The 13,732-nt window shown below is 38.9% G+C and overlaps 1 protein-coding gene across 11 annotated transcripts in view; it reads left to right on the forward strand.

Moving 5' to 3' along the window:
- Positions 1–13,732, forward strand: part of fat3b (FAT atypical cadherin 3b) — a 91,727-nt gene that overhangs the window by 7,621 nt on the left and 70,374 nt on the right. For all 11 annotated transcript variants that reach the window (XR_013279709.1, XR_013279708.1, XM_077504513.1 and 8 more), the window contains exons 4-5: positions 319–520; positions 12,157–12,275. Coding sequence is in view for 9 of the 11 variants with exons in the window: in XM_077504513.1 (XP_077360639.1) it covers positions 319–520; positions 12,157–12,275 (321 nt within the window). In the remaining 2 variants the exon portion in view is untranslated. The remainder of the gene's footprint in view (positions 1–318; positions 521–12,156; positions 12,276–13,732) is intronic.

A 13,732-nucleotide genomic window follows, 5' to 3' on the forward strand; every position in this document is an offset into this window, starting at 1 on the left:
ATATCTTTTTAGCTCAATTTAATGGGTTATTATTAAATTACTGTATCAATGGCTAAAAGGTGCAGCCACATTTCTGTTAGTTTAACTTTTTTTTTTCAACTTTTATGTTAACAAGAGTATGAAAACGTAGAAGGAAAATATTTTATTGTACATTTATAACAGATATAAAATTTAAGTTAATTTAAGTAATTTAAGGGAGTTAAATAAAGAATGCGATTAATTACGATTAAAAATGTTAATCGCCTGACACCCCTAGTAACAAAGTACTTTTGTACTTCTTTCCGTCCCACCACTGTTAATCGGTCAACTGCTTCCCAGGTGGCGGACGTCAACGAGAACTTGTATGCGCCCTACTTTGCTGACTTTGCCGTGAGAGGTTCGGTGAAGGAAAACTCTCGGGCGGGCACCAGCGTGCTGGCAGTGGACGCCAGGGACGACGACAAAGGCAGGGACGGCGCCTTGAAGTACTCCATCCGAGGCGGCAGCGGCCTGGGCGCCTTCACCATCGACGAAGACACAGGTTCGTGCCATGCCCTGAACCCAATTTCATTAACATCCAATAACAGTCATGTGCCTCGTGCAGGATGTTTCTATTTATTTGTAATTGGTTGCTTATTAAAGTCCTGTTGTGTATTGCAATTCGGCAGCTGTGCGATAGATGAAATCAAGGACTGCATGATTACTTGAGTTATACGAGTCGGACAAAAGTATTGAGACACAAGGCCTTTGTACAACATTTGGGAGTGCAGTCACTGATGGTGGACCGTTCTTCCACACTAAACCTATCTAACATACCTTTATATGGTTGACTGATTTTTTTTTCATTCATTTATTAAACCTGCTGGGTTCTTTGATATATCAAAAATATCACATTAATAGAATCATCCATCCATCCATCCATCCATCCATTGTCTTGACCGCTTATTCCTCACAAGGGTCGCGGGGGGTGCTGGATCTCAGCTGGCTCTGGGCAGTAAGCGGGGGACACCCTGGACTGGTTGCCAGCCAATCGCAGGGCACACAGAGATGAACAACCATCCACACTCACAAGCACACCTAGGGACAATTCGGAGCGCCCAATTAACCTGCCATGCATGTCTTTGGAATGTGGGAGGAGACCGGAGTACCCGGAGAAGACCCACGCGGGCACGGGGAGAACATGCAAACTCCACCCAGGAAGGCCGGAGCCTGGACTCGAACCAGAGTCCTCAGAACTGGGAGGCGGACGTGCTAACTTAATAGCTTAATAGAATCATCCATCCATCCATCCATTTTCTTGACCGCTTGTTCCTCAAAAGGGTTGCGGGGGCTGCTGGCGCCTATCTCAGCTGGCTCTGGGCAGTAGGCGGGGGACACCCTGGACTGGTTGCCAGCCAATCGCAGGGCACACAGAGACGAACAACCATCCACACTCACAAGCACACCTAGGGACAATTCGGAGCGCCCAATTAACCTGCCATGCATGTCTTTGGAATGTGGGAGGAGACCGGAGTACCCGGAGAAGACCCACGCGGGCACGGGGAGAACATGCAAACTCCACCCAGGAAGGCCGGAGCCTGGACTCGGAGTCCTCAGAACTGGGAGGCGGACGTGCTAACTACTCGAACACCGTGCCGCTTAATAGAATCAATAGGTTTTAAATAACTGTTTACACTAAAAAAGAAAAAAAAACTCGAACACTTACATGTCTGCTCTTGTTTTACAGATTGAATTATATGATAAAATAGAAAAAAAAGAACAGAAAGTGGATTTTCTTTATTGTAAAAAAATAATATTTCTTAAGTTTTTAAACTTGGGAAATGGGTCAATTTGACCCACAGCATAACAGTAAGGTTAGTGTACTGTATATTCAGTTCCCGGCAGTAATGTTCCAGCGTCAGTTTGACCCGGGGCATGTTTAGTTTTCCAAAAATGTTAAATGTGAAAAAAAAAAAATATATATATATATATATATATATATATAAGTCATAGCAAATGTGTGACATTTTCATTAACTGTGTTAACTTCTTTAAGCCAAGTTAGATGTTTGATGCGGAATAAGTGGGTCGACGGGGTTGAAGTTGTCTCTCAATTATAGATAGGCCGATATTCAGCATTTTTGATGAATATCGGTGTCCCCTTTTTCCATAAATCTGATGATCGATATTAAGAAAATAGATGAATGGATGTAGAAAACAATAGGGCGCTACAGTGTTTACTTGTTCAAGTTTTCCTTTAACTTTTTACGCTGATGACCTTGGGAGCTCCCTAAACTTTTTTGTTCGAATTTTAAAACAAAGATTTAAATTGTCTCAGATAAAAATAAAAAATAAAAAAATGTGAAAAGTTGTTCAATAAACATAAGCTTAAAAATGGTTAGACAAAGTTAAGAGTTGGAGTTTGCATTTTTTTAGATTTTGCCCCCAATATTTTCATTTTAGTGAAAGTGAAAGTTGGTCCAAATATCAGTCTTTGGCCTCTTTGACTAGTAATAATCGGTATCCGTATCGGCCCTAAAAAAAAAAAAAAAAAAAAAAAAAAACATATGGGTCTATCTCTACTCTCAATGGAGCTAGGTGACAAGAGTGACGTCAGAGTCGAAGAGTCACTTTTCATGGTGTGTCAGGAGATCATTATTTTAATGAGGGCAACGTGGCAGCAGCACTGGCAGAGCTTGTGAAGGCGTGCCCTGCAAATAAGCCATAAAGCGGATCAAGGCTTTCCTGTGACGCTGGTGCATCTAACAAAATAAATAAATAAATAAATAAATGCCAAAAGTTGCTAACGCAGCGCGATGGTGTCACGTTCGCATACGACGTTGGCATTTGTTGTACATGACCTTGGTTGGAACACGCGGATTAGATGGAAATCCCAGGACTTCTCATTGACCGGCAGCGGAAAATGCCACGCATGTCTGCACATTCCATATTTGCATGAAAGTTGAGTGTGCAGAAACCTTTCACTCTGCTATCAGAGCTCATTTTCTTTGCTGTCAGCTCTTGCTACAAACAAATCACATTTGATTGTCTGTATTCATTACGTGCAAATATTCTGACATCTGCCTCCAAAACTCTTACCTTCAACTTTTCACTGTTTGGTGGGATTCTACTGGTGTGTGATTGTCTCAGGCTGGATTTGATAGAATATGGTATGATCATGATGATGCACAAGAAATAAGATTCAATCCATGAGAAACAGTATAGTATGTGACTTGCTTTTATGATAGTGACATACAGTGAGATATGATACGATCAAGGTTATTTCAGTTAAATAAAACTAACAAAAAATTCAAACTAAAAACCCCCAAAACCATTTCTTTAACAAAATAAAAACAAAAATGCTTTTTAAAAAACGAAAACTAACCGAAACTAGATTTTATGTTTGCAAAACTAACTATAATTATAGCAAATATGTCCTTTGTTGTCATCTTTGGTAATAAATTTAATGCATAAGCCTTTGGGGATGATTTTAAATGTGATGTGATGTGTAACTGGAATTAGGACGTTTGAAAGTGTAACAAAGAAGTGACGCCATCTAACATCAGCCAATAGAAAAGCACCTTCAGATGACGTCGTATCCCATGGTATTTTTTAAATATTGCGCACAAGTAATTCACTTAAAAAAAGACTAAAACTAATACTGAAACTAAAACTAAGCATTTATTAAATAACTAAAACAAATAAAAAATAACAAAGCAAAATAAAACCTAACTATGAAAAATGCAAAAACTATAATAACCCCGGATACGATAAGTACGATATGATCCAAAACGATGCGATACAGTAGGATAAGAATCGATACGCCATGATAGCGATACGGTTTGGTACTCTACAATAAGATTCAATACAATAAGGTTCACTACTATAATGATAAGATTCAATTTGATATGATGCAAAACGATACAATATGAGTGGACTATAATACGAAACGATTCGATGCGCTATGATACAGTGAGACATGATGCGCTATGATACCATATAATCTATCATGCGATACAAAATCTAAAATGACGCAAAATGAACAACCAATGATTTGAAATTTACTGTAATGAGATACAAGACTATATCGGCACTATATGATGATGTCAACAAAAACATCAGCACAATGAAAGGCCTCCACAGTTCCTGTAATGTACACTTTTATTTGTAACATACACTTATATAATGTACACTTTGCACCTCTCTAGTTTTGACACTTGCGCAAGGTCAAGGAGAACTTTATTATCCCCACAGGGGAACTTTGTTGCAGCAGCGGCAGCTCAACACACAGCCATCAAACAAAGCCGCACCACAACAACAAATAAAATCAAATAATACCTAGCGAGCTCGGAGTAATTTATTGTTTTGTCTTCTCATGTAAAACTAGCAGCCGTTAGCGAGCTTGGTGTCGGTGAAGCGATAACAATCATCGTCGGGACGCTTCATAAAATTGAGCGTGGCCGGGATGGTAAGCAGCTTCGTCTCGTCTTGCGCGCTCTTCAGCGTCCACTGAAGGCCCGCATTGACCTTTAACTAGGCTAATTAGTATTGACGGGCCAGTCAGAGGAGAGCAATCAATTGACACACACATACAAGGCCTGTTGGCTCCAGTCCACATCCTCTCTATGGGCCCGCCCTCTCTGTCCTGTACATACGGGACAGTGTACACTCACAGGATGCAACATTTATGTACACTTGGAGAGAACAGTGAAGTCCAAATGAAGAATGCTCAGTTTTCAGAGGTCTTTATTTTACAATACCATATTAAAAAAATAAAATAAAAAATACAAACATTGTGGAAATACGTTAATAGTTGGTCAAATAAATAAATAAATAAATAAATAAATAAATAAATAAATACATAAATTTAATTAATTAACTAAAATATAAAATAAAAATGTGCCCTGCGATTGGCTGGCAACCAGTCCAGGGTGTACCCCGCCTACTGCCCATGGCCAGCTGGGATAGGCCTCAGCACCACCCGCGACCCTTGTGAGAAATAAGCGGTCAAGAAAATGGATGGATGGATAAAATAAAAATGAAAAATAAAAAATATTAACAGCAGAAGTATGAGAAAAATAAAATGATACTATATTATACTGCATTTCACCAATAATAATAAATATTTTGAAAAAGTTAAAACTAATATACATAATAATAATCCATCCATTGTCTTGACCGCTTATTCCTCACAAGGGTCGCGGGTGGTGCTGGATCCTATCTCAGCTGGCTCTGGGCAGTAGGTGGGGAACACCCTGAACTGGTTGCCAGCCAATCACAGGGCACACAGAGACAACCAACCATCCACACTCACAAGCACACCTAGGGACAATTTGGAGCGCCCAATGAAAATGAACCTGCCAAGCATGTCTTTGGAATGTGGGAGGAGACCCACGCGGGCACGGGGAGAACATGCAAACTCCACCCAGGAAGGCCGGAGCCTGGACTCGAACCCGAGTCCTCAGAACTGGGAGGCGGACGTGCTTACTAGTCAACCACCCCACATAATAATAATAATAATTGTAAAAAAGGTTAGAAAATAACAAATAATATATAAATCAAATCATAAGAACATTTGAAATGAAATCAATGAAATTTAAAGATGTAAAGTCAAACACATACAAATTAATAATAACAAAATCAACAATAGAAATAGGCCACCAAAAATACACATATGAACTAAAATCAAAACTAAAATATACAAACTATAAAATAAAACAATAAAATAACAAATAAAATATGAAAAATAATATCAATATGAATATTTAAATAAAATATACTATAATAAATCTAAAATAATATAACTAGTTTAAAAAAGATGATGAATATAAAAATAAAAACTAACTAATAAAAATACACATGAACAGGACAAATTAAATACAAATAAAAAAGAATAACTTGTATTCTTGCAAGTAAATTTGCGAAACTAATAATCAAAAATTGTATTATAAAATAATAAATACAATATTGTCAATAATATTAACATACTACAAAAGGTAGACATACAAATATAATAAATAAAGTTAAATAGTGGCATTTGGTCGCTGGGTAGTCCATCCAATTGAATAAAACTCAAATCTGTGGCTAACGAAAAGAGCAGCACCTTCCTGCCAAAGCATGTTAAACAGCCTCCCGAATGCAAGTACACATTTTGCATTATTTTACACAGATATTTCTTACCCTCGAGCTGCGAGCAGACAGAGATGGACCTGTTGATTACGGGACAAGCGAATAGCTTTCTATCCTGAACCAGCATTTATCTTGTCTTAAACGCGAAAAAATTTGTAAACCTCTTGTATATAGACCCTCATTATATGGTGCAGTGAACGTTAATATAAAGTTGCTTTTAAACTTAAAGATGTTTTCCACCTATCCGATCCCCTGTAGTAATGTGTAACGATGCGCGGCTCCGTTATGTACCTTAACATTACAAAGTCAGCGAGGCACAAACGCTAGCTGGAGGTGAGACCGAGATTATTTCGGGGGCGGTCCGAGCAAGCGCCCGTCGGAGCAGAAACTGAAAGAAGATTGCAGCGGGGTGGGGGGGATACCTTATTACACTTTTTTTTACGAGTCTGTTTGACATGTTTCATAGCCGTTGTGCAACTTTATCTCGAAAGAACACAGTCGGTATTAGTTACTGTCCGACAACACTCCCTGGAGAAATATTGTCTTTTTTTGTGTGTTTATTTACTGTTTGAGACAGACTTGAGGGACCAAAGGGTTTGCAATGTCTCTTGCAAGTTTATGTTCACCTTGTCAAAGTGACATAAGGAAAGCATATAAAACAAATTGGGATGCTAAGCTAACATAACGTACAGATCGCAGAACCGACAATGATGTTAAACAGCAACGCCGTGAGCTCTTTATTTACTATTGCTCTTATTATTCCAAGACAAAAATAAAATAAAATAAAATAGCACTCGTGAAATGGTGTAACCAGAAGGAACCAAGTTAGCTTTGTTAGCCTAGCTGGCTGACTGAATGTAGAAGGGGTGTAAAAAAAAGAAAAGGAAAAAAAAAAGCCATCCATAAAATATATTTGGTACCTTTTTGTTTTAAATTGACAAAATCCATCCATCCATTTTCTTGACCGCTTATTCCTCACAAGGGTCGCGCGGGGTGCTGGCGCCAATCTCAGCTGGCTCTGGGCAGTAGGGGGGGTACACCCTGGACTGGTTGCCAGCCAATCGCAGGGCACACAGAGACGGCCATCCACCAACAACCATCCACACTCACAAGCACACCTCGGGACAATTCGGAGCGCCCAATTAACCTGCCATGCATGTCTTTGGGATGTGGGAGGAGACCAGAGTACCCGGAGAAGAAAATTGACAAAATTAAATATAAAATCTAATGAAATGTTGTTTCATATACATACAATGGATATGAAAAGTCTACACATCCCTGTCCAAATGCCAGGTTGTGATAAATGAGAGAATTTTTCCACCATAAACAAATCAATTGGAAAACAAAATGTAAATTTTTTTTCAAGATGGGAAGTAAAAATCAACATCTGAGATGAGGCAGCACAAGTGTGCACACCATCATAACTGGAGGTGTGGCTGCATTCAGAATGAACCAATCACATTCGAACTCATGTTGAATTCGAGCAGGGTTACAGCATAGATATATTTTTTTCTTTTATGAAAGTGAAAAATCAATAGTTGCTAACTTTTTAGTTTTGCTTCAAACATGTAAACAAGTTTGACATACTGCCGCTTGCCAGAGACTGAGCTGCACTGTTTGATTTTGAAGATATTACCACGTGTGCAATGAATTAATCTATTGATGTTTTTATTTATTTTTTATTTTTTTTTATTTTTATTTTTTTGTACAATGTAGACTTGAATGCTTCTGACGTGAGAGGAAAAAAAGGATAGGTAGTATTTTCATCCTAATATTATACATGACAGGCCTCAAGTGGTTGTTTTCCTTGCCATTTCAATTCCTTTCCATTCCGTTTTGGTTATGTTGTGGACATGTCGAATTTCCCAGAGTATTTGCACCCCCCACTCTTGCTTGAAAGGCCGGCCTTATCGTTTCCCCTTTCGAGATGATTCACCCCTCCCATGTGTATGCAACCCAAAGATCTTCCTCCCGACTATCAGCAATAAACCACATCCTCGCCGCTGTTAAACCACCGGGCGACGAGATCATTGGTATTCACATCATCTGTTGCGCGTGCCTCTCGCTCCTGAGCATTAGTGAGCCGTTTTAACGTGCTCCGAGATTGGTCGCGGAGCATGTACTTGGGGAATATGACGCGTGACGGATAGACGTGATGTGAGGAGAGGGGGGGGGGAAAGCATGTTGGCAACAGCTCGGTTTGTTGTGGAGTGTGTTGTTCATGGTGAAAATGAAGGCTGTCAAGTCACATTTGTATGAAAGCGGCAGGGTGGAGGAGCACTAGTTCAAAGAGATAAAAAAAAAAAAAAAAAAAAGCCGGTCGTGTGCGTGCCCCCCCACCCCCCACACCCCCACACCCCCACCTCTCTCTCTGCGTCTCTCTTAACACAAACGGGATGCACTCAGAAAGGGACAAAGTCAAGGACGAGCTCACAAGAGCGCGTTGTTGCCATCGACAAAAACACTCTTTAAATAGGGCGTACGTGCCCCTTAACGCACCTCTTGTCATCAAGAACGTACAGGACACAACCCCGCATATTCATGTGTCGGAATTCGTGAATTCCCCTATTTGTGTTCTTGTCTGGGTGGGCTATTGTAGGGACCAATACCTATCCCGAAAAATTGATATCCCCAATTAAAAGGAGTTTAAAATTGTATGCAGATGCCATAAGATGGAAGCAAAGCACTCAAAACAGAGAAAATCATAAAACATCAACACCACACATCTAGCTTAAACACAATCATGAACCCGTAGCTAAATTATCTATCAGAAAAAGACAACCTTCAAAACTAAATATTTTTTTCTTTCACATTGGAGATTTTTAACCTGGCAATAGCCAGATGGATATGTGCTACCCTCAAGTGGGAGTTCTCCGCAATATGCATCTGGTACCTCTCCACAGTAATTTGGTCAGGAAAGGTGGGACATTCTGTACAATAATTTGAACTGATTGTATGCTGGCTTCCTGGTTTCGTCACAGTTGCATATCTCGCCCCCTAAACACAATGTTGTTCTGTGATTGGTCCAAACCACCGGTGGTTCGGAATGGCGGTTATCAGCGGGCGCGGTACAAGATTTATTCTCCGGGGTTTGTGAACTCACAAATACCGCGAGAATTCATCTTGCGAGAGCAAGGTTAGGAGATTTTGCTACTCCTGGCCATTAGGGGGCCGTATAATAACAAAGCCATACATGCAAAGAAGAGTTTCAAAACTGATTTGGTAAGCTGAAGGTGCATGAAGGCCGCCCCCCCCCCCCCACCCCGTCCAAAAAAAAAAAAAAAAGACCAAAAAAACGGCATCAATCAATGCTATGAAAATGCTACTGTCTACACTATAAATAAAGATGTTTTTTTTTTTTTTTTAATAAAAGGCTGAACATGAAAATTTCCCCTAAAAGTTGTATAACAGTTTACTAAAAAGCCTCCTGTGACATTAAATGTGTCGCTAATACGCTAAAATGTGTTTGATTGTTGAAGAGTGGGATGCTTGGCTTAAAATGTTGTAGTCTAACCACACCATAGTTGATGGTGGACGTAATCTGTTGTGATTTATGCATAAAATATTCTATTTATTATGAAAGTTTACTTTAAAAAAAAATGCAATGTTTGACTTCACTTTCCACAGCACTGCTTGCATGTAATTGCATTTTGTGCTGAATTAATTGCTTTTGAGTGTCTGAAATCCATTTCTATCCAATTAAAATGCTCTCTGACTGTAGTTAATGGATTTTTTTTTTCTATGGCACGCACAAAGACTGTTTTGACATTTTATGATAGTCAGGATTCAGGGGGTAATTAAGAGCTCTATCAAACTTGTGATTGATTGATTAATTAACTGGAATCAGACTAAGACCTCAACAATCCTCATTTGGATCAACACCTTCATCGATGCAAACCTTCTTGCATATGAATGCATTCCAGCACTAAGAGTCATGAATTATTCATAACGAAATTAAGGAAAAATCTGATGTTAATGGATCTTACAGAAGTGCACTGACATTTCCTGTGCTTCCTCTTTGCCCCTGCTTAAACTTCTCAGTAAAGTTTTTTAAGAATCGTCCAAGTTGTTTTTGTGGAAGCGCGCAAACCAGACAAACAGACAGCTATGGAAACGTATAGTTAACTTCCTTGGTGGATGCCATCAGAAGGCGCATCTCAATACTTTTGACCATGCTAGCCTATGCAAGGGCTGTCAGCCCGAGGGCCTGAATTCAATGCAAAGTCTGGCATGGAGAGCAGAGCAGACAGTCCATTAAGAGGTCGCACAAGCGCTGTCAACGCCTCATCTTACTTGAGGCCACTGACACGTCGTGCGTGTGTGTGTGCGTGTGTACTTGTTTGCGACTTTATTGGTGTTGGCATAAAAGTAGCAGCAAGCGAGGGGCGAGCCGTGATTGGCCGAAGCGCTGAAGGTGACCACGGCGGCGTCGCTAACGGCCCTGAATGTCACTGGAGCCACTAGTCTTGAGCGGCTTTTTGCGGGCAAACAAACGTTAAACGGATCATTAAAACGAGGGCATAATATTTTTTTCAAATGTGAAGTTAAATGTGATAATTGGAAAATGCAATAATAACTAGACTAAGTGCAATTTCTGGAGAAATTGCGTGGGAATGCTGAATGCTAATAGCTGAATGCTAAGATTTGAATGCATGTGGAAGGCTTATGAAGTAAATTGAGAGATAAATTATGAAATTATGACGTCCTGGTTACTTGACAATGCACTTTACCAACTGTGCCACCGAGCAGTATCAGACACCTGGTAATGATGATAAGTTAAATGTACGGAAGTGGACGTGGAAAGTGATACTTACAAAAAGTTCAATGTCTGTCCCATTGAAAATGAATGGGGAAAAGTTGATATTAAATTGTGCAAATACTGTAAGTAATGTGGAATCAGATGATAAATAACCCGGGAGGTGTGAATTTTTGAAGCTGGTTGAAATTTGAACAGTGTAAATTGGAAGTATTAGGTGGGAGTTGTTACATGGCAAAAAAAAAAGTGTAGAGAATAAAAATCACAAAAACAATAATTAGTGCTGTGTTTAAATAAAAAAAAAAAAAATAATCAAATAGAATTTTAATGGCCAAATTTTTTTTGTATCTTACCGTTTTCTTGAAATGTATTTTTTACATAGATTTAAAAGTATTTTTTTTTTACCTTTATGAATTACCTGACTTACTGCACTTTAAGACAATTCAGCATCTTTTTCATTTATAATTAGAATTATGAAAATATTTTCATCTCATCCTTGCTGATGTCAATGATTGTGTAACACAAAGTGATTATAACACGTGTTACTTTCATTAATAAACTAAACCATAACCAGTTATTATTGCTGCAAAATTTTATTTGGAATTTGATGGTTGTGGAGTTTTTAATCATGTCCTTGATATTTTAAGAACAATTTGATTTTCCATAATCAATATTGGATCAAAGTGAAGCCAATCGAATCGGGAAAAAATTGAAGCAGAATCGAACTGAACTCTTGTGAATCAAAATTGAATCGATTCAGGAAATTACAATCGATACCCAGCCCTAATAATAATAATAATAATGAATTATAGTAATAATGTAATTAAAGTTGCAAAAATCAGTGCTATCGGTTCGTTTCGTGTGCAGTTTACTTCTAATGGGAATTGTGCAACATGCTAGCAGTAGCTATGCGAACATGTAACAAAATAGTTAAATTGACAATTGAAATTGACATGTGAAATACTGAAATTGTTCTTTACTTAAAAAAAAAATAGTGAATTCATTTCAGGAGTAATTTGATATACTTTACACATTTTCTTAAATGACTGAATGGCATGCACACAGCAGTGCCCCCAATGGCCGTGAATGTCACTGCAGCCTCAAGTCATCTCTAGAAATGTGCTGTTGCTGATCTGTGGGGATGGGGGCTATAAGTTTGCGTCCTCTGGGAAATTACACTCAAATTGTTTCTCGCTTTGGGAATGAATCCTCTGCGTGACAACCACACACACACACACACACGCACACACCCCCACGCCCACACCTGATTGTTATATGTTTCCGCTGGTATTAATACGTCTTGCCTTCCCGCAGGGGTGATTTACACGGCAGGCATCCTGGACTGCGAGAGCAAGGACTCCTATTGGCTGACGGTGTACGCCACAGACAGAGGGGTCACGCCGCTGTCGGCTTTCGTCGAAGTCTTCATCCAGGTAGGATGTGCACGCTCTGCATGACAATTGGCGACTTTGCAGTGCAGGGAGGCACCTTTTTATGTATGTATGGTTATACACTCACTGGCCACCACATTACAGTACAACAGCAGGACATTCATCAAAAACTCCTTGAGACAGTCAACTAGAAAGCTGCAGTCTATCCCGCCGAGTACCCTCCAATTGTTTGCTACTTTTTATGTACTGTTCCACAGACGTTTAACTAAAAAATCAGGTTTTGATAAGATGATTGATTGATTGATTGATTTACTTTATTTTTTGTCTCAAGATGAAAAAGTGCAGCATTGAGTCCTTCCTGCCACTCCTTGAGACATTTACTGAAAACTAAAACACTGAATTACACTTTGTGTACTTAACCAAAGCATATTTTGCAATATCAGTTTGATATTGCTATTATGTATTATATAATTGCCTAGTTAGCTTATCTTAGCATTTTGTCAATATAACAAAAGCAAAACACTAGCATACTGTTAACATTTGGCTTACAAGCTAACAAAACATAGTAATATCATAGCATTAACTTTTTGTCTTACAAGCTAACGATAGCAAGGCATTAGCGTAATGTTAACATTTTGGCTTAAAGCTAAAAACGGCATAGCACTAGCATAACATTAATTAACATTTTGGTTTACAGATGGATGGAAGCTAACAATGGTATAGCACTAGCATCACGTTAACATTTTGTCTTAGAAGCTATAAATGACATAACATATCGCTATCATAACATTAACATTTTGGCTTACAAGCTAGCAACAGCATAGCTTTAGCATAATGTTAACACGTTTGCTTAAAAGCTAATATATACATATACGTATATACATCTATCTACAGCTATCTAGTTTTATACTCGAATAAATTGTGTTTTACCATTCACGGTTTGTTTTTCCAAAGGGGACGCCATTGTAGAGTGACGGCACATTGTAGTCCGTCGCTGAGGTCAGGGTACTTTTTTTTACTTTTTTTCACTTCTCAAGTGGAATTTCCAAGTTCAAGGGGTCGTTCCCCCATACATACTTCCTGGTTTGAAGGAAAAGGAAAAGTCCAACTTCCGACCATCCTCGAATACGGCATAATGGCATAGCACTAGCATAGCGTTAACAATTGTTCTTACAGATAACGGATGGATGGAAGATAACAATGACATAGCACCAGCATGACATTAACATTTTGTCTTCACAATCTAAAAACGGAATAGCACTAGCATAGCATTAACATTTTGGATAAACGCTAATAACAGCATAGCGTTAATAATAATGTTAACATTTTGGCTTACAGGCTAACAATGGCTCTAGCATGACATTAATTAACATTTTGGTTTACAGATGGATGGAAGCTAACAATGGCATAGCACTAGCATCACGTTAACATTTTGTCTTAGAAGCTATAAATGACATAACATATCGCTATCATAACATTAACATTTTGGCTTACAAGCT

Source organism: Festucalex cinctus, chromosome 18, assembly GCF_051991245.1.
Source record: "Festucalex cinctus isolate MCC-2025b chromosome 18, RoL_Fcin_1.0, whole genome shotgun sequence".
Taxonomy (NCBI): domain Eukaryota; kingdom Metazoa; phylum Chordata; class Actinopteri; order Syngnathiformes; family Syngnathidae; genus Festucalex; species Festucalex cinctus.